The following is a 26224-nucleotide window of genomic DNA, read 5'->3' on the forward strand; positions in this document are numbered from 1 at the left end:
ACAAGGAATTTGACTTTTTTACATTGCTCTCAGTGTACTTACACAGGAACAGACAGAACAAGAACAGGGACAACAAAGCTGAACAAGTAAAGGTAAAGAATTGACAGGACTTATATACACAAGCATGGGAAAATATATAATATAATATAATATAATATAATATAATATAATATAATATAATATAATATAATATAATATAATACACAGTATATAGATATACTTTATATATTACATAATACGATAATATGGGTCTCCTGAGATGCAGTCATTGGTGTAAATAGAGAAGAGCAGAGAGAAGAGCTTACATCCCTGGAGGGCACCAATGATGATTTTACAGATGCTGGATGTGATTTTCCCCAGTCTCATCTGGGCCCTGCTCAGATGGGGGGCCTGGATTGGCACTGGCCACTCCTGAAATCTCATTGGCCACCGCCACCCCATTATCCTAAAGTATGATTAGCTGTCTGCCTAGTGAGAGATGGGACCTCTGATTGTTTTCTTTTGTGTGTAGCCTACACTTGGAGGTAGGACAATAGCATCAGCTAAATGAATGCAATGTAATGTAAAGAATAAGAATAAAAATGTAAACACCGGAATGTAAGAAACAGTAACATACATAAACAGTACCATACATAAAGCAGATATGAGAAATGGTAACTCAATGCTATTCCAACCTGTGTGTGTGTGTGTGTGTGTGTGTGTGTGTGTGTGTGTGTGTGTGTGTGTGTGTGAACCAACACATTAGTTCATGCAATCCCTGCATTAGTCAGTGCCCATTCAGGCCACGCCAGTCAAAAAAGTCTGGACATGCCACTGAGCCTCATCTGCTGCTTCCTGTCATGCAGGAAGTTTTTCATCCACTGACAGTTGGAGGCTGGCACAGGGAGCTGGGTGAGTTTAGAGTGGAAGATTTCTGAAATGACTGTGCTGAATGGCGAGCCGAAGTCCACAGGACCCTTGCATATGTCACTAGGGATTTGAGGTGTTGCAGGATGCAATGCATTCCCATGTTGATAGCATGATCCTCTGACCTGTGTGCCCAATAGTAAAACTGCAGGGGGTTTGGCAGGGGGCTAGTTATGTGAGTCAACACCAGTCACTCAAAGGATTTCATGACCACAGATCAGCAGGGCAACAGGCCTGTAGTCATTTAATCCTGTGATAGAGGGTTTCTTGAGGACCAGGATGACTATGGAGTGTTTGAGGTGGGAGGGGACTCGAGTTCAGAGTAGGTGAGGCATGTGAGTGTTGACTTATCAAACCTGCAGTAAAACACATTGAGGTCAAGTATACCTATGAGACAGAAATAATATTCCATAAGGACATACTTGATCAACTTTCCTTTATACAAACTGGAAATGGGCAATAGTGTTAAAGTTGAATTTTAGCAATTTTGTCATTTCTTAATCATGAACCTTATTTTGAAAGTGATAACGGATGTTGTTCATTTTTGAGTCACCCTTCACGCTGGGTCCGTGCAGCTGCCGTTTTTGCAAAGGAATGTCGCTGCTATATCGCCGTCGGGATGGAGGTCTGACAGATGTTTTGAGAAAAAGATGTCGGGGCCGCAATTTCACATCTTATTAAATGACCGTGAGTATTTGTCGCTGATATCAGCTGGAAGAAAATACCCAGTCTCACTGCCGTTTCTTGTCAATAAGCGTACAGGGGGAAAGCTAGGCTAATATCGGCTGGGCAGCAAACGTTAGCTAAAACAGAGCCAGAAGATAACGTTACCTTTTTAGCGAGGACAGGAAACAGACCGAGCTGCCTCATCACTGTTTGAAGCCTCTGTTGACCTTGACGTACACTCAGACTACTTTTCTTTCACACATTTAAACACTGCTTAAAAAAATCGGTGCAGCACTCTGAACCCAGCTAATAGCCTTGGCAGCTAAAGCTAGCTGCATTTCGTTAAAGGGAAAATTCACCCTGGAAAGACTTCATTCGCTGTGTTGTATTACAGTTCCGGACAGTTCGTCTTTGAATTTGATCGAGTTTCTGCTCAAGACGAACAGAGAAACACATACTGTACTGATCATGTTAACCGGAGCCAAATCCCGACGCTGATCCTGATAATAAATAGTTAATGTTAACACCTCCAGGGGCACTGACAGCTCCCATTAGGATTTTACTGGGACATGGACATATGCTCTGATAGACTGCTGTAAGACCATCTTTCACGTATCACCAACATGGATCTAATGTTTCACCTATAAATCATTGAGCCAGTCACTAATACCTTTTCAATTTACCCACTGCAAAGTCTATAGCGCCAGTTTGTGCCCTTATGTATTGGCATTACATTAAAGTCTGCTTACACAGCTTAAAATAATCATCTGATTTTTTCTGTCATCTAACATTAATAGCCCTTAGTGCTGTTTTAATGCCATTTCCAGAGAATATCTGAATGAAAAAATACCCGCTGTTTCCCAGGTTGTGACCACTTCCTACCAAGGTAGCCGGAAATGACCAGATATGTCCTTGTTTGTTCTCTTGTTCACCTGCTGATTGTTTTCCTGATTTATTCTCAAAGAAAATTAAGACAGACAAAACAATTTCATCTTCATTCCTTGCACAGTTGATCAGTTATCAAACTTGTTACTTAATTTTCTGTGGATTAACTGTTGAACAGTGATTTGAAATGAAACATCAGTAGAGACAGAGATAACTGATATATTCAGGGTTCCAGCCCCTTTGCACCCAACAAGAAAAGCAGTTGGTCAAAATGAAAGCTCCAAGCAGATTTGTCCATTTGTCCTTCCTTCATTGAATTTGAACAAAACAAAGAGAAACGGTGTGTATGGTCAGGAGAGAGTCTGGGATGTGTCCACCAAGTTTAATCAGACATCTTGAGTTATGAGTAAGTATGTGACAGGCCACGTCCATTTGTATCAGTCATTTGGGAGGTTGTCAAAGGAGACGGCCTGGCCTTTTTGGATTGTGCAGTGCACATTGAAGATGACAGGAGTCTCAGTATTGAAGTATACAGAAAACCCCCACACACACACATCAGTATTTGCTCTTTGATTCTCACCACCCTCTCGAGCACAAGCTGGGGGTTATCAGAACCCTTCAACACTGAGCTCAGAACATGCCCACAAGGACAGAAGGCAAGGATAAGGAGCAGAAAAACATCAGGGAAGCACTCAGAACATGTGGCTACCCAGACTGGGCCTTCATCAAGACAGCAAAAAGACACATAACAGAGAGAGAAGAAAAGAACCATAAACTGAACAACATTGTCATCCCTTATATTGCAGCAGTATCTGAAAAACTCAGAAGGATTTTCAACAAGCACCAAATCCCCGTTCACTTCAAGCCCACCAACACCTTCAGGCAGAAACTTGTCCACCTTAAGGACAAAATACCCAGACACATGCTGTGCAGTGCAGCGGACTGGGGAGACAAAACAACCGCTTCACAAGCGCATAGCACAACACAGGAGAACCAACACAGGTCAAGACTTAGCAGTCCACCTCCATCTCAAGGACAAGGGACAGTCCTTTGAGGACAATAATGTACATATATTGGCCAGGGGAGACCAGTGAGACAGTTTCCATGTCAAACTGGAAAGGCCATCACTGAATGCAGTCCTGAGATCTCTCCTGAGGCATCTTAACATCCATTCACACCAGGACTCAGGTGACCCTGTTGAGTCACATGATGGTAAGATGGGTCAACGACCCACCCATTAACAGCCATTGAGCCATCAACACCATGATTCATGTGACCCTAACAGCTTTGCATGAGAGCTGGACATAGAGGACAAATGCCTGAGACTATTAACCAGTCAGTTAGAACTGAAGAAGCCCTTTGGATAAGAGGCAAAATGTCTTGTAGAATCACAAGCAAGTCCAGCTGCTTTTGGAAGCTCTTAGAAGTACCATGACCTGGATGAAAGAGAATCTTCACAGACATCGATCACTTGGTTCATACTTGCCCACAGAGCTCACCTGACATGGTGAAATTCTGTTCAGTGGGTTTTGAAATATGTGTTTTTGGCATTAATGATGCCCCCCATAGGTCTGGCTCAGAATGCTTCAGTAGGGCTATTCCTGATTATGACCTGACGAGACGTACCAAGACTTATGATGACGGGGCAAATCATTAAGAAGTTGTGGCCATTTACCCTGTTATGAAGTTTTTGGTTGGTGGTGGCCATGTTTTCCAACCAATCTGCTCGTTTGGAATAGAAATGTGCATCACAGTCATCAGTCAAAAATCCCACAAGTTCTACACACAGGCACATCGTTTCCAGTTATGGGCCCAAACGTCATGTTTCAGAAAAAAAAAAAAAAAAACTTAACGATAGTAATGATAATATAAACTGGCACAAGCCCAATACAATTCCTCCCCTTCAGGGCTTGAACGCAAATCTGATTTTGAAGTGTAAATTCAACACACATTTCATTTCTGGCTTCCATCTTTTTGTGGAAGGAGGGAAGATAGGAAGATGTAATGACAAAACATGAGAGGCACAACCTGAGGCTACATCAAAACGAGTATTCATGGTATTATTACTGTCTAAGTGAAACAGTTATCTGTTTTTGTTGATATTTATGAACTGATATACTTTATGTATTGATGTATTTCCTTCATAGAATCAGATCTGGCTGTGCATTCCTGTCATTTCTTGTCATGAAGACATGATATTGCATGCACTTAAGTGTTTGACAGACCTGCCTTTCTTATCATGCCTACACCTTGAAAGGGAAGGGTAGTTGATTCCCAACCATAACTTCTGTATTCTTCTGTTTTTCCCACAGATGATGCTCAAAACCAGGTGTTAGTTGCTTCTAACTGGCAAGCAAGAACATCAAGTCAGATTCAAGAGCACCCCTGCTAAAGAGTCCGGTTTTAGTGATTTGGCATCATCCTTGCTTCTAAGCATGGACCCATAACTTCCTCAGCCATCAGGATACACTCTTACATTTTTCCTTCAGTTGTGTGTGACGAATTGTGGGGAAGTTCCTCAGTAATAAAGCGTGCTGCTATTCAAGCTTGTGAAGTCTCGTCAAGATGTTTTCAGCACTTAAGAAGCTGGTGGGATCTGAGCCAGGTCAGCTCAGGGACAAGAACATCCCGGCTGGCCTGCAGTCGATGAACCAAAGTTTGCAGAGACGCTTTGCCAAAGGGGTCCAGTATAATAGTAAGTCATTTAGCCAATCAGGTGAACTGGTTTCTGCAGTCTGATATGTCTGTATCATCTATAAAATGCTGCCTGTTAGTGAAGTAGGAACTATTTCCTAATTAATATACAATTTCTTTCCCTCTGAAGTGAAAATAGTCATCCGGGGAGATAGAAACACTGGAAAGAGCACTTTATGGCATCGACTGCAGGGCAAGAAGTTTGTGGAGGAGTACCTTCCCACTCAGGAGATCCAAGCCACAAGTATCCATTGGAATTACAAAAGTAAGCCAGTACTACTCATGTCATCTCTGAGCATTACCGCTTATTTTATGTCATCATTACTGCTTTGATTATGTTTCTATTTTGGTGAATATTTGACATCTGCTGTTTGTGCCTGGGTGATTTGTTTCAGTGGCTCCATATCAAGGTAAAAAGAGAGACTGTGCATTTAGATTAAGCTTCAGCTAACCAGTTTTTGGAGTAGGTGTCCTGTATTTGTGTTAGTTGGTCCGTACAAAGCAAAGCCTTTCCACCAATACTTCTCTTAGTATTTTTAGTTACTGGGTCCATATTAGTCACATAGTAGCCTGCACATATGCATTCTTTTTCTCTTTGGCCCAAGAACATGAATAATGAAAACGCCTCTGTCTGTTTGTCTCAGCTACTGATGATGTGGTCAAGGTAGAGGTGTGGGACGTGGTCGACAAAGGTGCGTATTGACACACATGCCAGTTAAAGAACCAGGAAGTGATACCTTTTTCTGTCTACTGCAGTCAGCCTGCTGCAGTGTGTCATGACACCAAATAGACGCATGGTTGCTTGTTTTCTTTTCTGTCCTCATTGTTGATGTTGTCTTTTTTACACCTCTTGCACTCATCTCAGGCCAAAAATATCCTCTTCCTGAAGGTGTAGGTGAGCACCACAATAGTGTGTAGAAATGTAACTCGCCTGTGTGCCGTGGGTTTGCCATGCCTTGTTCCACTCACAACCTGACACCGATAGTCTCAAGGTTTGGCTATTCCCTGCGTGGCTACATTTCAGAGTTTGGCTAAGTTTTCTGCTGTAGACAGCTAGAGCCTGAGCGTCTGCACTGTGTGAGCCTTGACGTAATGCCAACAGTGTACTTAAAGAATGATGTGTGTTAAGATTAGGCTGCAAGATGCTTTTCCAAAAGAAAAGTGGCTGTGCTGCTCTGCTTGCTATACTCATAAACTAACGTAAAGCATGATGTTTTTCTTCTTGCCAGTTTGTCTAAACTTAGCACTTCTCATTTCTTGTTCGTTCAGGCAAAGGCAAAAGGCGTGGAGACAATTTGAAACTGGAGAATGAGCCACAAGACGTGAGTATCATATGTGCTCTGGAAAAAGACTCCTTTAATACTGTGTGTGTCAGTGTCTGTATTGGCTTGTCTCATACGGTATAAATGATTAAGAATAGAAGTTGTCAAAATATAAGTATTATGTTTATGTTCTATGCTGTGTGATTAATACATGTGTTTAATATGAACGTGTGTGTTGTAGTCAGATGAGGTGGCCCTGGATGCAGAGTTCCTGGATGTATACAAGAACTGTAATGGAGTCATCATGATGTTTGACATTACCAAGCAGTGGTAAGAGTTGTCTGTCTTCAGTTGTTGTCCTAACACTGTCTCGTCAGTGAACTCTAATGTTACAATATGCATGGACGGATGAGGTTTCAGTCCACCTGCATGTGGCTGTGAAGCTGAGAGTTTCCACTCCTGGACTTTGTTCAACTTGAAAGGCAAAAACCTTCGAAGACTTTTCAACATTGCTATTTTGGGCCTCATGTGTGAGGGAATAAATAGATTTTTTTTTTAACACCAGCATGTCTTCCCACCAATAGGTATTTAAATGTTTGTTGTTGATGTGCCATGCAGGTGTTCTGTCCTGTTACAGTATTCGTATCACTTTCAGAATACATTCATGCCAATCGCATAAAAAACATTTTTTATAGTTCACTGCATGGAGTAAATATACGCTACTTTGACACTTGAAGGACAAGTCTGGTCCTTCATTTTTCTTATTATCAGCAAGTCCAATAAAAACACCCAAACCAACAATAAATATATCCCACAAGTATTGTGCGTATCCAAAACCTGATATGCTGTACTTTTGTTCCTCTGTCTGGCAACACTGGAGCTCTATAGCACAGCTATTAAAAACACACCCAGAAGCCACACTGTTCCACATGTTCTTTCATTACTATGAACCACCATAAACTCTGTAGTTTTGTTTGACTCAGCCCCATAGTTGAAAATGGTGCTTTCCTTCCTGTTTGAGTGACGTGTACCGAAAACTGTAATGGCCTGCTGTTTAGGAAATGATACAGTCTTCTATAAAAATGTAAGGATACACCAGTGAGCTGTTATTAAATATTTATGTCTTCAGCAGGAATGAATTAGAGGCTCAAATGGAAGGAAAGACAGTATTGATAGACTACCATGTTGTTAATTATGGTTTTTTGGGTGGTTTTATTGATTGTGAGAAAAATGTAGTACCGGCCGTATCCTGGAAATATTGTAAAAAAAGCCATCGGTATGATTAAAAGTATGATTTTTAGATTTGATGCCTTATTAGTATATCTTAGTCCGAATTAAGTAAACATTTGTATAGACAGGATCCCTAATTATAGCCATTGATGGGAATATACCATACTGTCTGATATGATTTGTTAAGTTATTTTACTTCAAGATTTCTTGCATCTGAACTGGATTTTCTTTTAAATGAGTATGCTCAAATAGACTTTTAGTGTACCTTTTCTAATATACCTTTCTGGAGCAGCTTGCAGCAGCATATTTTTGTATATTTTTCATATGAATATTTGTACTTATTAATGTCTTTGGAAAACTGCTGTGGGTAAGTTCTCTTCACTCACCCACTGATCAGTGTGTTGTTGTGGTCAATTGCAGGACATTCAACTACATCCTGAGGGAACTGCCCAAAGTACCCACCCATGTGCCAGTGTGTGTGTTGGGAAACCACAGGGACATGGGCGAGCATCGTGTCATCCTCCCTGATGATATAAGAGACCTGATTGCTGGACTTAACAGGTAGAGATTAGCATTTAGCTTAATGGTAAAAACAAAAAAAAAAAGGAGCCTGGGCCATTAAGTCCCCTCCACCAAACTTTGCAGTCTGCAGTCTGCTCCTTGCCTCTGCCAAATCCAGATTTGTCCATGAGACTACCAAGCATGATTCATTGCTCTTCATCCAGTTGAGGCGTGTTTTACATTACTCCAGCAAGCTTTAGATAGCAAAGCAAGCTGCTCGGCCGTGAAAACCCATTTCATGAAACTCCCAGTGCATAGTTCTTGGGCTGAGGTTCCCTCCAGAGGCAGTTCCTTCCAGAGGCAGTTTGGAAGTCTGTAGCGAATGATGCAACAGACAGTAGACAATTTGGCCCCACTCTGCGAGTTTATGTAGTCTTCCACTTTGTTGTTGAGTTGTTGTTGCTCCTAGGCGGTTCCACATCTCAATAATAACACTTGCAGTTGACCAGGGCAGATCAAGTAGGCAAATGTTGCATGTCATGACAGTGCCACATTTTAAAGTCACTGAGCTCTTTATGACTAATTCTAAAAGTTTGTCGATGGTGATTTCAGATCTATGTGCTGGATTTTAATGGGTGTTCCTGAAACACCTGAACTCAATAATTGGTAGGCGTATCCACTAACTCTTTGTGGTATACTGTACCTGGTCAGCAACAAACAGCAGAGACACAGTTAGATACCACCTGGTGAACACAGTGGAGCATTTAACAGCTTTCCCCCAGGAGTTGGTGGAGACCAGAACAGCTTAATTTATCGTCATTTTTCAGGTGGACACAAACGTGTCTCCAGATGAATGATAAGGTTGCTCTGTGGGGTTGGGCAAAATTAAAATTTTCCAACTGCCCACGTCAGCCCTACAACTGGTGATTGCCACTGCATTTGCGTGTGTGTGTGTACGGTGTGAAAATATTCTGCCTCTACACACTGTTTATCCCTGCTGCCTCTCTAAACATTGCTGGCCTCTTTGTGCTACTTTGAGCTACTTACAGAACAGAGTCTGTCGCTGCATTGCAGCGCTCACCATTCATTCTTTGGAGGCACAGCATTACATTAGCAAAATAAAATAGAAAGTCGCCCAAAAAAAAACAACCGGCAATGGACTCGGCCAATCACTTAAAGCTAATATATTCAGCCAGTAAGCAAACTCTATTCCTGTATCTGCTGGATGTGTGAAATGATTATTGTTTGCAAAACACTGATAGCGATAATATGTCAGATGTTGTCAGATGTTCATAATGAAACCAGCTTTAACATGTTTACAATCTTAACCTTGGAATAATAATGAGGATTACAAAGACATTTTTACAACATACAAATGTACTGCATAAGTCATGATCGATAACTAGCAATACTTGTGTTTTACAGACCAATGGGATCATCTTACATCCACTATGCTGAGTCCTCAATGAAGAATGGTTTTGGCTTGAAATATCTGCACAGGTTTTTCAACATCCCCTTCCTGCAGCTCCAGGTTATTTTTTTAACCCTCATGTGACTTCACTATTATTCATTTTTATTTAGTTCTGGGAAATCAGTATTCTCGTCTTTGCTTCCATTGTATTGCTTCAGTATGTTTTACACAACCTTAGTGCGCAGGCCAGTCAAATAGCTAATTGTTATGAACAAGCTAAAGGAAGGCTGTCTGTGTGTAGCTGAACGGTTTACTTTAGTTTGACTCCAACAGTATCTCAAAATTTAGGTGCCAATAAAGCAGTAACTGCAGGCAGTGAATGACATCAGCAGAAGGAGGAAGAGAACAAGGAGGATTGATAAATAGATCTTTGAAATTCTGAGTTTTTCTTATCATTGGCATTGCCTCGTACAGTGGGTCTGAATATCACTAGCAGGCTTTTACGTATCACTTGAACAGAGCTCATATAGACGGATGTAGCACGGAGCCTGGATGATACCCATTGATCATTTTCTTTGTCTCCACGCAAAAACATGTCACCTGTTTGGGCCATCACCAGTTTGCACCCCTTCAGTTGTTCCATCCTGTCCTGAGGATTTTAAAGATTTGTGTGTGTGTGTGTGTGTGTGTGTGTGCAGAGAGAGACACTCCTGAGGCAGCTGGAGACCAACCAGCTTGACATGGATGCCACCCTGGAGGAACTCTGTGTCCAGCAGGAGACTGAAGATCAAAACTATGAGATGTACTGTCTGCTTTTTCTTTCTGCCACTGTTCTGTTGTGCAGAGCTCCAGAGGGACATGAGCAAAAGTCTACTGTAGACTGTAGCAGTGTTTCTATCCAGCTGTTGAATTTTACACCGTTCTATAAAATGTGCCGTTTGGGTACATTTCCTTCAGCTATGCTTTTATTCTTAATGTAAGAATAAAAATAGTTTCTATTTTCGTTTTCTTGAGAATTCATCAATACAAGACAGGAAGTTCTTGTTCTTGATTCTCAGCTTTCGGCCATATGGTGTCAGAAGACACAACAATTCAAACATGTAAAGGTGGTTGTGGATATTTACATTTTAAGAAGTACGAATCCACGTTTGTCTTCATCACAGTTCATTACAAATTACTTCAAATTACTTGTAATAGTAATGACTTCTGTGTTTTGAGTGATTATAGCACAGGGTGACATCAGCACAATTGAAGTATTCATGACTTTGACTGAATCAAGAGCAGCGTTTACACTCTACCATCCCCACACTGTGCTCCCAGCCTCAGATATTATTCAGGTCAATCTGTTTATTAACCATCCCTGTTGTGATTTCTGCAGTTTCCTGGAGAACTTGGAGTCTCGCAGTAAGGGCTATGGCTCTCCTGGTCCAGCCAACGGCCAGAGTCCCTCTTCAGGCTCCCAGTCCCCCATCGTGCCTCCCAGTGGGGCCTCCACAGGCAGCTCCAGCCCCAGCACTCCTCAGCCCCCCATTCCCACCCAGGTGCTCCCACAGTCACCGTCTGTGTCAGCGTCTTCCCCTCCACCTCCCTCAACAGTGGTTAACATGGTAACTTCACCTACTGTTGAGGCAAAGCCATCGGCTCAGTCGCCCGAGCACCTTCAGTCCTCAGCTGCGTCTGGGGCCTCAGCCCCCCAGAAACGCAGCTTCATCTCCCGCTGGTTCGGTTCATCTCCTGCTGCTGAGGCTAGTGCCTCTGCACCAGGTAAGATTCTACAGATTACTCCAGCAGTAAAAGGCTCTGCACCAGTCCACATGCCATCTCCTCTGCAGTTGTGTGCACACTGTGTGCAACCTGTGATGATGGTTAAGTCCTCTAGTACCTCTAGTCCATGTCGGAGTTGCCATTGCATTCTGATGCTTCTGAACGGTACATGGAAGATTGATGCATATGGCTGCAGATCATTTGTACACTGCTGATTATTTGGTGAGGTATACATTTACATCTTGTTCATTGCTGTGTCATTGTTTTGAAATGTAGGCTACACATAATCATTTCAGCATGTCCTGAGCAGAGATGGAACAAAGGCATACATCTTGATGTGTGTTTTAGATATTTGCCACAGTGGGCTACCACATTGTCACCAATGCGAATCAGATCTAGCAATATCAAGAGTCATTCAATGGACAAAAAAAATATTGTTCTGTGTAACCACCAGCTGATTACAGCTGTTGGTCACACAGACCAGGAGCCAAATATCAGCAAGGGGCCACATGCATACAGCATGTGCCAGCATGTACATATGCATTTGCAGTGGTTTGTTGGTGCATGCATGTATGCAAGTGTTAAGACCGGCACAAGAACCATACAGAGGCCCTAACCTAGTTCTTATCTGTTGTATATTCACACTTAAGTGGGCTCTTAAGAGGGTATTATATTGAATATAAAGGTAATGGCTTCAGAAATATTTGTTTTTACTGAGTGCAAAGTATATGGCCTTTGATACAGTATATGGCATTGTCTTGAGTCAAGACAAAGGCAACACTCCCACTTAAATGATTTCAGACTGTGAGTCACTCACTAATGTTTGCATTTAAATCTTGCTCTTTAGCGTCTTTCAGACATGCACCTTGTTATATAAGATTTGATAGCAAAGCTACATGTCTATCTTACTCTTGAATAGATAAGTCATTTTTACGTTAAAGGCCCTGGATGTAGGATTTATTGGCATCTAGCGGTGAGGTTGCTGATTGCAACCAGCTGAATATCCCTGGCCTCAGCCCTCCCTTTCCCAGCATGTAGGAGAACCTGTGGTGGCCAGAGAATTCACAAAAAATGTGAAAGGCGCTTCCTAGAGACAGCGTTTGGTTTGTCTGTTCTGGGCTACTGTAGAAACATGGCAGTGTAACATGGCGGACTCTGTGAAGAGGACCCGCTCCTCCTATAGATATAAAGATTCACAACGATTCTGATTTTGAGGTTATTGTACACTAATGAAAACATACATATCATTATTCCTTTTCTGCCATATTCTGCCAATAGATCCCCTTTACACACTGGTCATGATAGCAGCCTTGCTACGTCAGATCGAGTGGGTGTGCCTACCCCTTTTGTACTTGTTGAACTTGAACTTTGGTTGCATGCATCCCAGCTCTCTTTTTTGTCCTCGGTTGAGTACAGTGTTGGTTTTTAGTAACACTTCCAACACAGTGCAAGCCTGAACTGAACAGAAAGATGTCAGATTTATGTACAGACTGCAGCAACACAAAGTTAAATACACAGAGTAGCAGCACATCTTGTGCTCACAACATCACTGTTCTTATCTCCCTCAATCTCACTCATTTCCTATGTTCAAAGAAAATACAATCAGTCTGGTTCTATGAAACACTGAGCATGAGCCAGTTTTACGTTGTTAAGAAATTAGTATGTTTAGTCTGTATAGTTTCCCCCTGGCAGTGCTGTACGGAAGGGTTAAAAAAAATGAATGAAATTATTGATGAGCAAAATGTCAATAAATGTATTGCGACATTCACTGTGAGGAAAGGGGACAAGAATCCCTCACATGTAAATGGTCAGTAATGAAGTCTTCAGTGGCAAAGTGAGTCTGTGAGAGAACAGAAAGCACTCCTCCTTCAGCAGCATTCCACTCCAGGTGCCAAGTGTTGCATGAGCACGTGGCTCCTTCCTTAAATGTCCGTCTTGTCATTTCAGACACTGTATATGAACCAAGCAGTGTTGGTTTTTTTTAATGTGTGTACATTATTGTCTATTTCTTTCTTTCTTTTCTAGAGCGCATAGGGAGTTAAACAACGGTTGTTTTTTGATTTTTGATTTTTTTTAATGGATTATTTAGCCATAACTGAAACTTACCATGTGCATAGCAAGTTGTCACAAGACTCAACACTCGGCAGTTGAGAAATGCAGAGCTTTTAAAACGATCAAAGGACTTGCTGGTGTTGGAATGTCATGTGATTTCACTGTTTCACTGCAGTTTTTGTGTAATTAACAAGGTACCACATGGCAGTGCAGTGATGGGAGCTTTCTGATGGGAAATGTTAGATTTGAATAAAGTTCATTTGGTTGATAGTCACTCACATATATTGGCCCTTATGTTTTCCTCAGAGGGCCCGCCTGCACCAGTGTGTCCTGCTAAGGTTCAGAGTGTGGATGATTTTGTGCCAGATGAGAGACTGGATAAAAGCTTCCTGGAGGACAGCCTGCCCTTCAAGACCAAGGTGCCTCAGCCTGCACCAGCTGCTGCTGTGGACAGTGACAGGTGAGGTGTCTGCTGATTCTTTTCCAGTTATCTTGTTAATCCCATGGCACATAGTTAGTTTTTATCAAAGCTTTTTTTTGTCATATTCCTTTTAAGAATTAAATGTGTTCAAAGTTTATTTTTAATCTAATGTTATATACAAGTTATATTTAACAGAGTTCTGTGCATTTTAAAATGGCTATATGTACATTCATTGTCACTGAGGTCCTGCTTTCAACCACCCCAGCTATTCCAGCACAGTAGTCCACAATAGTGTGCCTCAATGAGTAAAGGAAAAAGACAGTTTTCCTGTTCTGTCTCCGTCCCAGTGATGGTGAAGACAGAGGAAACCCCATGGTGTCTGGTTTCCAGGATGAGCTTGATCCTGATGACACTGATCCCAGCCTTCCCCAACCTAAGTCCCTGCCCCTCAGTAAAGATATCACTCTGACCAGTGACGAGGAGGAGGGAGTACCAGCAGCCCCCACTATCACACATGACCAGGACCTGGACAGTGAGCCTGAGCTGAAAGCGTAAGTCCTTTCTCAGAATGACATGGTGTGAAACTGTCCGAGTTTAGCAGTTTATTGACTCTAATATAAAAATATGGTGCAGTATCGAGGGTTGATGTCCATGATGGAACCTGGCAGAGATTTTAGAGGAAATTTAGTCAGTCGTAGGGAGCCACAATAAAAGTGTACCAGCCAGGGGTTTACTATTAACTAGCAACATCTTAAATGGACAACAGCAAAGCGACATATTTTGTCTGCTGTGCTTTCATACATAACTCTAAGACATTTGACACAATGCAGTAAAGAAATGACATGCAGCCAAAGCCATGGTCTGGGTTCAACACACTGCTGCAGTTGCATCAGGTCCTGCCATAATAGGACACTCTATACAAGCCGATGTACTGGAATGGTTCAGAAAGAGATAATAAATTGGTTCTGCAAATCTGAATTTGAAATGTCAGAACAAATCTGAGATAACCGGTCAGGTGAATTCAGACTATTCCCTGAGAGTTACTTGGCTTACAGCTCTAGAGAGACCGATATCCATTACTGTTTTATTGTCAAATCTTGTGTTGATTGCTCTTCTTGCCATAACTGTATGAGCTCTCTTCCTCATCCTGGTCTAACCCGAAGAACATGGTAAGAAATTTCCGGTCAGTAGTCAGACGTACAGGTTGCACTCTTTTTAATCTCTACCCACATCAAGAGACAGCCTCACGTGTCCCCTTGAAATCCAGTCATCTTTTTTGCCCTCATACATCTAAAATGTAAGATTGTTTTTCTTTTAATTGAAGATGAAAGGAATTTATTTAATCAGTTGGAATATTTTCACATATTAATTGCATATTTTAGGTTGAATATGTTATATATGATATAAATGTAGAATCCACATAGCACCATATAGGGCTGGGCGATAAAACGATAATGATATGTCTCGCGATCGACACGTAATCAATATCAATAAAAAATTCATTCGATAGAACATTCGATCATTTTTTTTCTTCGTCGGAAGAAACCAGAAGCTGCGAAGCAAGGTTGGTTGCATTAACAAAGGCACTCGCTCTGGTAACCTAGCAACGTAGGGAGTAATCACTGATCAGTGGGAGTGACATGCTAACAGCCAATCATGTAACAGTATCAAGTTCGGTTGCGTCATCTCGTTGTCTCTTGTTTGATTCTTCGTGAGGACTGAGATGAGAAATAGAAAGTGAGCGCTGCAGTGAGCGAAGAAATTGTCGATAAAACAGAGAAAGTCAGCTCACCAGTACGGCAGTTTTTTGGATTTTGCAAGTCGGACCGTAGTCAGACCGATGTGGTCTGTAAAGTATGCAAGACTGACGTCCCCACCAAGACCGTTTAATACCACAAACTTGTTTAACCACCTTAGCTGCCGTCACCCTTTGGAGCACAGCCGTATTCGCCAACGTCCAACAACATCTGCTACTGCAGCACCACCGCACAAGCAGCAGACCTCTATGCAGAGGTGCTTTCCTTTCCTTTCTGCCTTGATAGCTGAGGGGATTATAATCAGAGGAAGGTTAAATTTAAAATAAAAATGTTTAAATTTAATGTATTTATCTCCTGGTCCTTATTTTAAATAGGTCATAAAAAATATCAATAATTATCGATATCGACCAATATAAAACACTTATATCGTGATACAGTTATCAGCCATATCGCCCAGCCCTAGCACCATAGCATAAAACTGCAGAATTCTTTTATCCTTGGTGATGAGAATAGTAAATCCTTGGAATAGTAGTAGTGGCAGCAAAAAAAAAAAATAGCAGTGAAACTGAAGAGGATGCACATTGCCTATGCCAAAAAACCCTGTTAACGGTGCTGCACAGAAAAAACAGTGGCATGGTCTGACACGTGCACAACTTGTGGACAATCCCAATAATGCAACAAGAAGTTCAGAACAAGATCAACTCTCCAACCCAGATTCTAAAAAAGTTGGGATGCTAAATAAAAACAGAACTCCATCAATTGCAAATGACCTGTTTTGCAAAGTGTTTCCGAGCCCATGCAGTCATATCCTTCATACAGTCATGTGTTCACAAAGTGGTGAACCTCGCTCCATCCTTGCTTGTGAACAACTGAGCCTTTCGAAAATGTTTCGTATCATTCATCATCTTTCCCCAGTCTTATGTTGTTCCTGTCCCAACTAGTTTGAAATGTGTTGCTTCATCAAAATTCAGAATAAGCAGATATTTACAAAAATCAATGAAGTTGATGAGGTCAAACTTTAAATATATTTGTCTTTGTACTGTTTTCAATTGTATATATGTGAAAAGGGATTAGCAAATGATCACGTCATTTATTTTTAACAGAGCGTCCCAAATGTTTTGGAATTGGGGTTGTATCATAATCTGCATTGGTACCTTCAAATTGGGTGTCATGACTTCATAATCACAGCCCTGTCTTCACATCAAATGGTATCAATCAATGGTAAACACATACTGAGTTCATGAGAGGAGTCCATTTCAACAACCAGCGACTTCTTCACTGACAATTCTCGCATAACTCCAAGTTAGCCTGATTTGATTTTGAAACACAGCAATCACAAAATCAAGGTGATTGCCATTTTCTGCATCCCACTTTGTCCTCAGTTGTGTAGAAGTGTTTTTCTCATGGGTTTAACACATTTAGATAGTTGCCTTGACTCATGTCAAAAACACAAACTCACTTATTCCACTCAAAGGCATCTGTGCTATTTCCTCTTTGCCATTTCTTTCCATTGTGACTGGTTAATGCGCAGATGATGTAGACTCCTTACTGTAATTTACTGGAAACCTTGGTGCACATATGTCAAACTCAACTCATGTCTCAACTCAAAATTGGCCCACAATGGAATTATCTTTGGCCCACATGATAATATCTAATCATTATTATTAGAGCTGGCCCACCGGTATATTGCACGCACCACTAGTACTGCAAGTCCCACAATGCACTGTCAGTGCATTGGCATGGCGATCAAAGGTGCACGAGTCTCAGACTCAGGCTTAATATATGTTGACTTTTTGCTTTTCTTGCTACCACTGGGCATGTTTGGTTTTTCTTTGAAGTAAATGATTTTTTGTCTGTTGTTGGCCTTTGGGAAAATGTTTTCATTTGAAATTACTGTGGAAAGCTGCAGATAAAGCCATAAGAAATGAAAGCAACTGATTTTTCATTTATTGAATGATTTATGTTGTTTAATAGGAAATAACGTATAGGCTGTGTTAGTTCCATGTTCAATATGTGCAATAAGGTCATTGCAATCAGGTTTCAATATTTCATTAAACATCTGCCACATAAAGTGCTGTGGTGTGACAAGATGGTTTACACAGTCACACTGTAGAGGCCAGTGTAGCCATGACAGGTGCCGAGTTTCTGTGGTTTCTGAGATTTTTAGTTAAGAAACTTGAATATCTACCACTGCTGCAGCAAATGATCAGCATACGGATAAGAAAAGGAAATTTGTAGTAGAAATTAACAAGCAAAGGACATTAAAGAATAAGTGAAAGACATGTAAGAAATTATCCAATGTATGTTGTATATCCAAAAAAATCAACATATTTTCAAGTAAACAAATGTTCCATATCACCCCTTTCAGGCCTGTGATCCATGTCATAAAACCAAAGGTTGCATCTAAAGCTCCAGAGCCCAAAGGCCAGACTGCAGCACCCATCTCCCTCACTTTGACTCCAGCAGCAGAGCAGCCGGCCAGACTCCAAGGCAAAAAGAAGGGAAGCACACCCAAAGCTGAGGACTCCGATACAGACCCCGAGGCCCCTGTAGCTCAGCAGATGCTCTCATTTGTCATGGATGACCCCGACTTTGAGTCTGAAGCGTCAGACACACCAAAAATAGCAAAGGTAAAGTAGGACAGATTTGCCACCACAGCAGATTCAGTTTGAGAGGTCAATTCAGTTCACAGTTCTTTTTACTTCTGACAGCCTGAGCTTTTAATGTAACTGTTGGACTGAGTCAGTGGATACTACTGAAGAGATCTCAGTTGCTCTTCTGTCACAACTTCTGAAAAATCCTTCATTTTTCTTGTTGTTCTATGGAAAAGTCTAAACATTTCCTCATGTGATCATTCATTTTCTTGCTGCCCCGTTGGTCCCAGGATACATTTCCAGTCAGAGATGAGCTTCTGTCCGACCTCTCTGACAATGACATGCAGTTAGCCAAGGTGCCAGAACCTCTGAAGCCCACTGTGATCTCCTTCAAACACAAGGACGATACCGACCTGTTTGGCCTCGGCATCCAAGAAGAGGCTCCTGCAGCCAAAGATAGCAGCGAGGAGCAAGAAGGCAAGCCATGAAATATCTATCCACGTGTCTTTTGGTTTGGATCGGACAATTGGATTAGAAATCACACTGTTATCCATAAATGATTGATTGATTCCGGTCCCAGTCTATAATGTTTACTGCAGTTGCAGTTCTGGGGTAATTGTGTCCTCGAGACCAAAAGAAGTCTGTGAAAGGCCCAAAGTACAAGACAACATGACACTCACTTCAAGAAATGGTGGTTATCCAGAACTTATAGGGCCATAGTTACAGATATAGGCACTGTACAGATTCAAAATTACATTTGAATACATTTTTGAAATATTTTATAATTTTTTAATGATATTTTTGAATCATTGGATGTTCAAGTAATAACAAGGTATAAAGGTACATCACTGTAAGACTATGTATCTGTTCCTCTTTCAGAGAAGGAAAGCAAGCACTCCTCCAAAGAAAAGAAGAAGAAGAAGAAGAAAAGCAAAGAGGTAAAGTGACTGTTTGCTGTTACATACTGTAAGCTGTAACATGCCTAAAAAATAGAAATATCAATATAATATATTATGTCCTTTGTTTTCAGGAAGATGAAAAGAGCAAGAAGAAACATAAACACAAGAAAAAGGAAAAAGACGAAGCTGCAGCAGTTGATGAGAAAGAGAAAAAGAAAAAAAAATCCCGGACCAAGAAAACAGAAGTGGACGAGTTGGAGGACTTTCTGGGTGGAGGAGCAGGATCGGTTAAAAGAGATGACGGTGATTATGAAGAACTATAAAAGCTCCTGTTTTATTAGGAACTGGAGCCGCAGAACAGCAGTCAAGCATGCGGTCGTTCTGAAACCTCTCGGTTCCTTGACTTGTTCGTGCATAAAGCAGCATCTCCAAGCCATACGCAATACACAAGGCTACTGACGACACCCAGGTAAAATACCCAAGGACTCTGGTACCTGTATGTTCCTTCTGATTGATTTCCCCATCTGCACTAGTGCTGCCACTTGCATTCCTACCTATAAGAAATGGCAAGGAGACCTACATGTACTGCTGTGAGAAGTGACGTTAAAATTTGATGATCGATGTAGCCACAGATTGGCTCTTTGTACTTTGACATGATTGAATATGTTGGCTTAATATTTTCTTTGATTTGATACACTCTGCAAGTGATCCACTCCAAATCAGCTTCTGTAAATAGGGTGACCATTTTGTCTGAATGTTTGTTTGGTTGGTGTAATAATCGAGAGCATGCTAAAAGTGATGACTGACTCCTGAGAGATTCCATAGTGTTCTGTCTTTTCTTTCTTTCCAACTTGTTTGCTTAAATGGTTAATGGCAGATTCAGTCTTGTGTCTCTAATTATTAACACTGAATACAGCTTCAGAGTGAGTTTATTTAAAGGTCCAATTTGTAAGATTTAGGCAATTTACTGACTGTAACATTCATGACTATATTTTCATTACTGTATAATCACATGAAAATAAGAGTTGTTGCATTTTTGCTACCTTAGAATGAGTTCTTAATATCTACAGAGGGTACGGGTCCTCTTCCATGGAGTCCACCATGTTGCACCACCATATTTCTACAGTTGTGCAGAATGGACATCAAACACTGACTCTAGGTGGCGCCTTTTGCGGCCACTGTAGGGGAGGGGGTTCAGTTGGCTGCAATCTGCAACCTCATTGCTAGATGCCACTAAATCCAACACTATGGACTTTTAAGAATTTTGACCATCACCAACAAAGTAAATGACCTCCTTTTTCACTCTTGGAGTATGTCCACACTCAGCCAGCTCAACTTGAAAATGATTTTGCTTTGTTTTGGCCTCCATCCACACTTCTGAAGAGTCTGAAGAGTGAATGAGTCTTAAAATCCTGGCTGTGCATTTCAGGGTTGACCAGGAAAACTGAGCTTTTGAACAATAATGATGTAAACATGGCTGTGTGGATGCAAAGTTCAGCGGAAAAGTCTCTAACTCTCTGTGATCATAATGTCAGTGTAGCTGATCACGCAGGTCAGGGGTTGTCGTTAAGAACGGAGGGTTAAACAGCTGAGACTGTGTCTGTTTGAACAGATGTTGTCTGTGTGGCACAGTTTTGCTGTTTGCAGGGGAAGGCGATAAAGAAGGTAAAGAGATACAGTATGTGCCAAGAATAGACCACGATACGATGGTGTCCAGGGCAGAAGTAAGCGTGGGGCATGACGGGTGCACTTTTGCAGTGTGTAGTGGAGGAAATCCAGTTCAGCATCTGAGACGCCTCTCAATGTCCTGGATTTATTTTGACAACCTCTGTAAATTGTTCCATGATGTTTACCCATAAAGAAACAAAATACCGTTTGGAGAGGACATCCCGGTAGTTCACCTAATAAAGTGTCTTCAGCAGCAGTCCAGGGCCCTTTGCTGCATGTCTTCCCTTCTCTCCCCCTTTCCTGTCTCTCAATAACTGTTGAAGCTAAAAACCTGTAACCATTTGACTCTCACCTTCAAGCCAGGTGCATAGAAGGAGTTATACCTGTGGGTGTGACATCATCCTCTGCACACATGCTGCATGTCTGCCGCTCACCCTCTTTCTGCTGACTACGAATGGAAAAGACAGCCTATCTCTGTCACCACCCAGTGACCATGAATTAATCCTAGTTCCCTCTCAGACTTTACACTGTGTAAACATCTGTTGTTGATGCTGTTGGGCAGAACAGTGAGTTGGTGCTTGACACCTTACTGATCCACACGTAACACTGCGTCAGGCTCTGATGTGGACTGTAGTCTGCCTTGTCTCTCAGTCAAGTCACAGCCACAGTGTATGCCTCTCGACTGCCGAATGTGACAGTGACCCTCTTGAAAGACAAATATAGATCCCATCGTTGGCAGTTTTCCTGGTATTTCAGCATTCTAAGTCTCATATAGGTGTATGACGTCTTCACAGCATTGTAGATATTGGCCGGCTTGGTGTGAACGTAGTCTTGGTGTGAAACAGCCAGCAGTGTTGGCTTTTGTCTCCCCCTCAAGCCACTTTGGCAGTAAAGTCATCACTGGTGATTTTCTGGTTGAATCCACTGGTCAAAATAGCTACATGTTACTCTCCTGCCCCGTTCACACTACTTAACCATTTAATTAATTTAATGACCACCTTTCTCTGCTTCAGCCAGTAGGACAAATGCAAATTCTCCTCATGTTTTCTGCAATTGCCTTAATGGAGGTTACTACAAGGGAACGATGAGCCGCTCTCCTCATAAACCATTTTTAAGTGTTCTTACTGTTAAGTGTTTGGTAGCTCAGTTGAGTTCAGATTGTTGTCCTAGCCTCATATTGGTGAAACCGAGTCTTTACCATCCTTAAAGCTTGTTACGATATTGCAGTGAATCAGTGCATTTGTTTGTCTTTTGTTTTTGTTTGTTTCTCTTTGGACATCAAAATACCATCCTTATAAATGAGTATTATGGAATTTTGTTCATATTTCTCAGTAAGTAACGTGCAGGATTTTCTCATTGTTTTACCCTTATTGTATTTATTTCTTTGATCTTGTTTTGTTTCAAAATGTCAGGATTTTGTGTGTGATTTTGTGCTGAAACTGTCCTCAACAGTCAATCACATGATGCAGCTTTTTATTTGTTGCAGTCGTTCACATTTCCTCTCTCCTGTAATACATCCTCCAATGGTTTACTTCCACTGCTTCTAAGGACATGTACTTGGTGATTTGAACTGCTACATATTTCACATGTTATTTCTTTGTTCCAATGCCTCAAATTGCCTGCTCATGATAGACAGAGATGACGTGCAATATCTTCCACAGACTGCATCACCAAAATGTTTCAAATAAGTGGAGCATTCTTGCATCTAAGAGAACTTCTATGTATTTTTAGAGATGTTTTGACAACTGGCAGATTTCATACAGTTTCCATCTCCCATACACACATGGTTGCACTGTTGGTTTACAAAGAAATTGTGTTTGATATTCCAAAGTTGAAACTATGCAGCATTGATCCTGAATACTTTCTACTCTTTTTTGTCTTTGTCATGTGATTGAGGATAAATGCTGAAAGCACAGTTTCAAGCAAAGCATGAGACTCAAATGTACAACAAGAAAAGAATGTATAAAGTATATTAATGAATCTATATTTGAAGAGGTTTGTTCCAAAAATGATATACAGTGTACACCATGTGGAAAAAATGTCCCTGAAATCCTATCAAATTCTGTTGACCAGGAAGGTCCAGTAGGGGAAATCATTGTAAAATTGTACGGTCGAAAGTCATAACATTTCTGAGAATTGAGGGCAGACATACTTTTTCAGATATTTTTTCCAAATGGATGTATGACATTTTGGAATGAAACCCTTCATTTATTTTTCACCCAATGACATGTTCCATCTTTACACTATGTGTGAGTTTGCCTATGTTTGGTTTGTCCAATAAATGCAAACCTATTTCTTCATAAAGAACGTTTCTCGTCCTTTTTTTCTTTTTTTGAAGAATTTCACCATTGAAACAATTTGGAAAACACAGTGACTTTTGTGTAAGTCTTGCCATCAGGTGCAAAACTACTCCACTAACAGTTATGCAAGTCTGTCCTGTGTCATAGTCTCTTAATGGTAACGCCATGTGAGACCACCTTTGATCCTTTCCTTCATTCCAGCTCGCAGAGAGCTGCTGCATTCATATACTGTGGATCAGTCGGAGCTCTGCTCACAGTTATGTCATCATGCTCTGCCTCCTAAAAAAAAGAAGATAGAAATATGTTGCGCCAGTTGCTCTCCATCACCATAATGTCGGACTTCTGTTTTAAATTTTCAAAATTCAAATGTTGTTGAAAGTTGCAGTGTTTTACCTTACACATGTTGTTTGTTGTTGCTGTGGGAGAAAGATTTGAGTTCAGTTAACATCCTCCTCATGTGAAATGGTCATATAAACTAACCTGCATTAGTTAAATGATGTCAGTTCAGTACCTCAAAGCCTTTATTTTCTCCTCCAGTTTTTTTTTTTTAAGTATTCAGAATCATTCTCAGGTATTAACCATTTGCTGCCTTTTTTCTATTTGAAGTATTTGCACGTTGCTTTTGATCATTGTACTGTTGGCTCTATATGGAGTTGACCATCTGACAAGCTAAATTTAAATGTAAATATCCGTCTTTGTTGGTGGAGCAGCAGAGTGACTTACTTCTGGAGTAAACATTGGTGAATATGGTCACCATTGGGAGCAGAGGCAGCAGAATCCAGCGAGTGACACTCCAGATATAAGCACCAGAGGCTGCAGCAGCGGATAGCAAAGGAGCAGAAATGTGATTTGAGTATTGAGTGTGCAAGAAGATTGTTATTTACCTACACATATACGGGTTTACCTACAGTAATGATCTCGGAAGAACATCAATATTCTGTATTACACTTTGGATGTCAAACATTTATCTTTATATTGAGGAGTATTAATCAACAGCAGGTACAAAGACACAAGTAGGTTGAATTAAAGCTGCACTAATCAATATTTTCTATAATATGAACACGCATAAAATGACTATATGTAATGTCAAATGTGTCGTTAGTAGTGGCAAATCCATAGAGAATTATCATCAACTCTGTGGTTCATCTCAATTCTACAGAGCTCTTCGGTGTCTTTTAGATCATTCTTCTGTTTTTCAAGCTTGAAATCAACCTTATTTTCAACGAGAAGCTATTTTCAGTTAAAAAGCTCTGATAATCTCAATTAATGTAGCTGTACTTCTCTTCCATACTGAGAGACTTAAATGATTTATTTATTTTGTCCACATTTTTTGTCTCCCCCCTCTGGCAGTGAGAGTAATCACATCAACACCGGAGACATACTGATGACGCTCCACCATGCACTTTTGCTGTAGCCCTCTCTGTTGCTGTGGTTGCTCCCCCCTTCTTTTCTAGGAAACTAGTCACTGCTGGCTGACATAAACCACATCACTACTGGTGTGCCAGAACATGACTCTCAACACTAACACCAGATTTAGAAACTTTGGTACACTGAAAGATACAGAGATATGCCTGGTGGTGACTCACTTAATCAGCATTGTATGAATTCGTTTGAAAGGGCCTTGAAAGTCCCACACTCCAGCTTTACTTTAATATATAAGGAATATATCTATCAATTAGTGCAGATTTAAAGACAGGTACTTTGGAAAGATTTTGTTCCGACAGACAGACAGACTGACAGATAGATAGATTATTAGTCTTACAATCAACAGACACCAATATGTGACAAAAAGCAACGTATAGTATCATACTGTGCACACAGTCCATCAAGAACCTGATTTATGACCTGACTGAGTTTCTTGTGCGTTAACATTTCAGTGTTCTCTTGCACTTACAGCTGTGAAAGTAGCCTTCAGCCAGCCTGATGATGGTGTCATTTTTGCTCAGCACACCACACCAGTACATTCCATGTCCATGGCTCGGCTCCAGCACTGCCACAGTGAAGGAGTCTGAACCCTGGGTCACTCTCAGTTTGCCTCCATCCAATAGGTATGAGCTCTGGCTAAAGGTGAGGCCCGTGCAGCAGTCAGCGGAGCTCTGCCTGCACCAAACCCTCAGCAGGCTCTGGTGCTGTCGTTCATAGGGACATGTCAGCTCCTGCCAGGACACCGCCTCATAGGCACCTGCACACATCCATATTGTGCTGAATAAAATCGCTTGTTAATGTGTTACCTCCGACCAACACATTATAAAAGAAGCTGAACCATTATAGGAAACGGTATCATCTTCACAAGTGTTGCAGCTTATTCCTTTATTCCCTGTACTCATTTACTGTATATTACTGTTTGAAAAGGCTACACTATGAGTTCAACTCAAGGAGGATAACTTGTACATCAAGTACATGTGGCAGCTGATGTGTTGTTGGCTTCTAAGTGAATATAGTAGAAAGAAATTTAAAATGAATAGAGAGAAAAACACATATCTTTAGTGGATAGTTATCATATCAGGAGACAGTTTTATCTTTCACAATATGCCAACTAGCTTTGCTTTCATATCTATATATTTTGTGTCAACGGCACACCCTCTAATCAATTTCAACAAGCGGGACTTTAATAAAGGCTAAATAAAGAAGTGCAGTCATCTAGTAGTCAAGTCTTTCAACTGTAAAGGAACATTTGAATTTAAGATCTACATCTTGGTACCTACCTACAATCAAAAGAAGCGTCAGTATCAGAGGATGCATAGTCCAAGTGGTTATGCTGAATCAGTTATGGTAAAAAGGAAGAGAAGCTGCCTTATTTATGTGATACAGTTTCAGGAAATGCCTACCCACACATGTACTGTGTTGTCTTCATGCTTTGGGTGGTGTTATCATATGATTTTATCAAGAAAAGAGCTGGTTTAATAACTTGTGGCCAGAAAGAGTCTTATCATAACTCATCTTTGTAATAACCTATTGGAAAAGTAGATTATTTTTAGTGCCACTCTCAGGGCTCTCAAGTTTTGAACTGAGTTCAGAGTGACGGGGGTCTGATCTGATAAATGACACATAAATTCGTACAAATAAAAATATTTATTTAATTCAGCATTTCTGACCGCAGGTGTGTGTGTGTGTGTGTGTGTGTGTGTGTGTGTGTGTGTGTGTGCGCGCGCGCGCGCCCCTCCCCCTCCTGCTCAGTGCTTACACACACAAGCCACCACACATCATGTAGTTG

General features: G+C 41.0%; 2 protein-coding genes across 3 annotated transcripts; one reads left to right on the plus strand and one right to left on the minus strand.

Moving 5' to 3' along the window:
• Nucleotides 1-1446: 1446 nt before the first annotated feature.
• On the plus strand, nt 1447-23017 carry rabl6b (RAB, member RAS oncogene family-like 6b). Of its 2 annotated transcripts, XM_076730261.1 has the most exons (17): nt 1447-1593; nt 4770-5152; nt 5282-5416; nt 5796-5843; nt 6017-6046; nt 6421-6473; nt 6655-6743; nt 8064-8204; nt 9570-9675; nt 10254-10357; nt 10934-11319; nt 13678-13831; nt 14140-14343; nt 17918-18179; nt 18434-18620; nt 19023-19081; nt 19174-23017. In XM_076730261.1, exons 2-17 carry the CDS (start codon nt 5023-5025, stop codon nt 19363-19365), a joined length of 2280 nt encoding a protein of 759 aa, XP_076586376.1. In that variant the 5' UTR covers nt 1447-1593; nt 4770-5022; the 3' UTR covers nt 19366-23017. The 2 variants fall into 2 exon arrangements, with proteins under 2 accessions (XP_076586376.1, XP_076586377.1); XM_076730262.1 differs by lacking the exon at nt 6017-6046.
• Nucleotides 23018-23202: 185 nt separating this feature from the next.
• On the minus strand, nt 23203-25754 carry LOC143320621 (CMRF35-like molecule 8). Its single transcript, XM_076730442.1, has 5 exons — nt 25716-25754; nt 24905-25192; nt 23734-23823; nt 23404-23426; nt 23203-23289 (listed from the first exon to the last, which is right to left on the minus strand). The coding sequence occupies exons 1-5, from the start codon at nt 25750-25752 to the stop codon at nt 23203-23205; spliced, it is 525 nt and encodes a 174-aa protein (XP_076586557.1). The 5' UTR covers nt 25753-25754.
• Between the last annotated feature and the right edge of the window lie 470 nt (nt 25755-26224).

This window comes from Chaetodon auriga, chromosome 5 (genome assembly GCF_051107435.1).
Source record: "Chaetodon auriga isolate fChaAug3 chromosome 5, fChaAug3.hap1, whole genome shotgun sequence".
Classification (NCBI taxonomy): Eukaryota; Metazoa; Chordata; class Actinopteri; order Chaetodontiformes; family Chaetodontidae; genus Chaetodon; species Chaetodon auriga.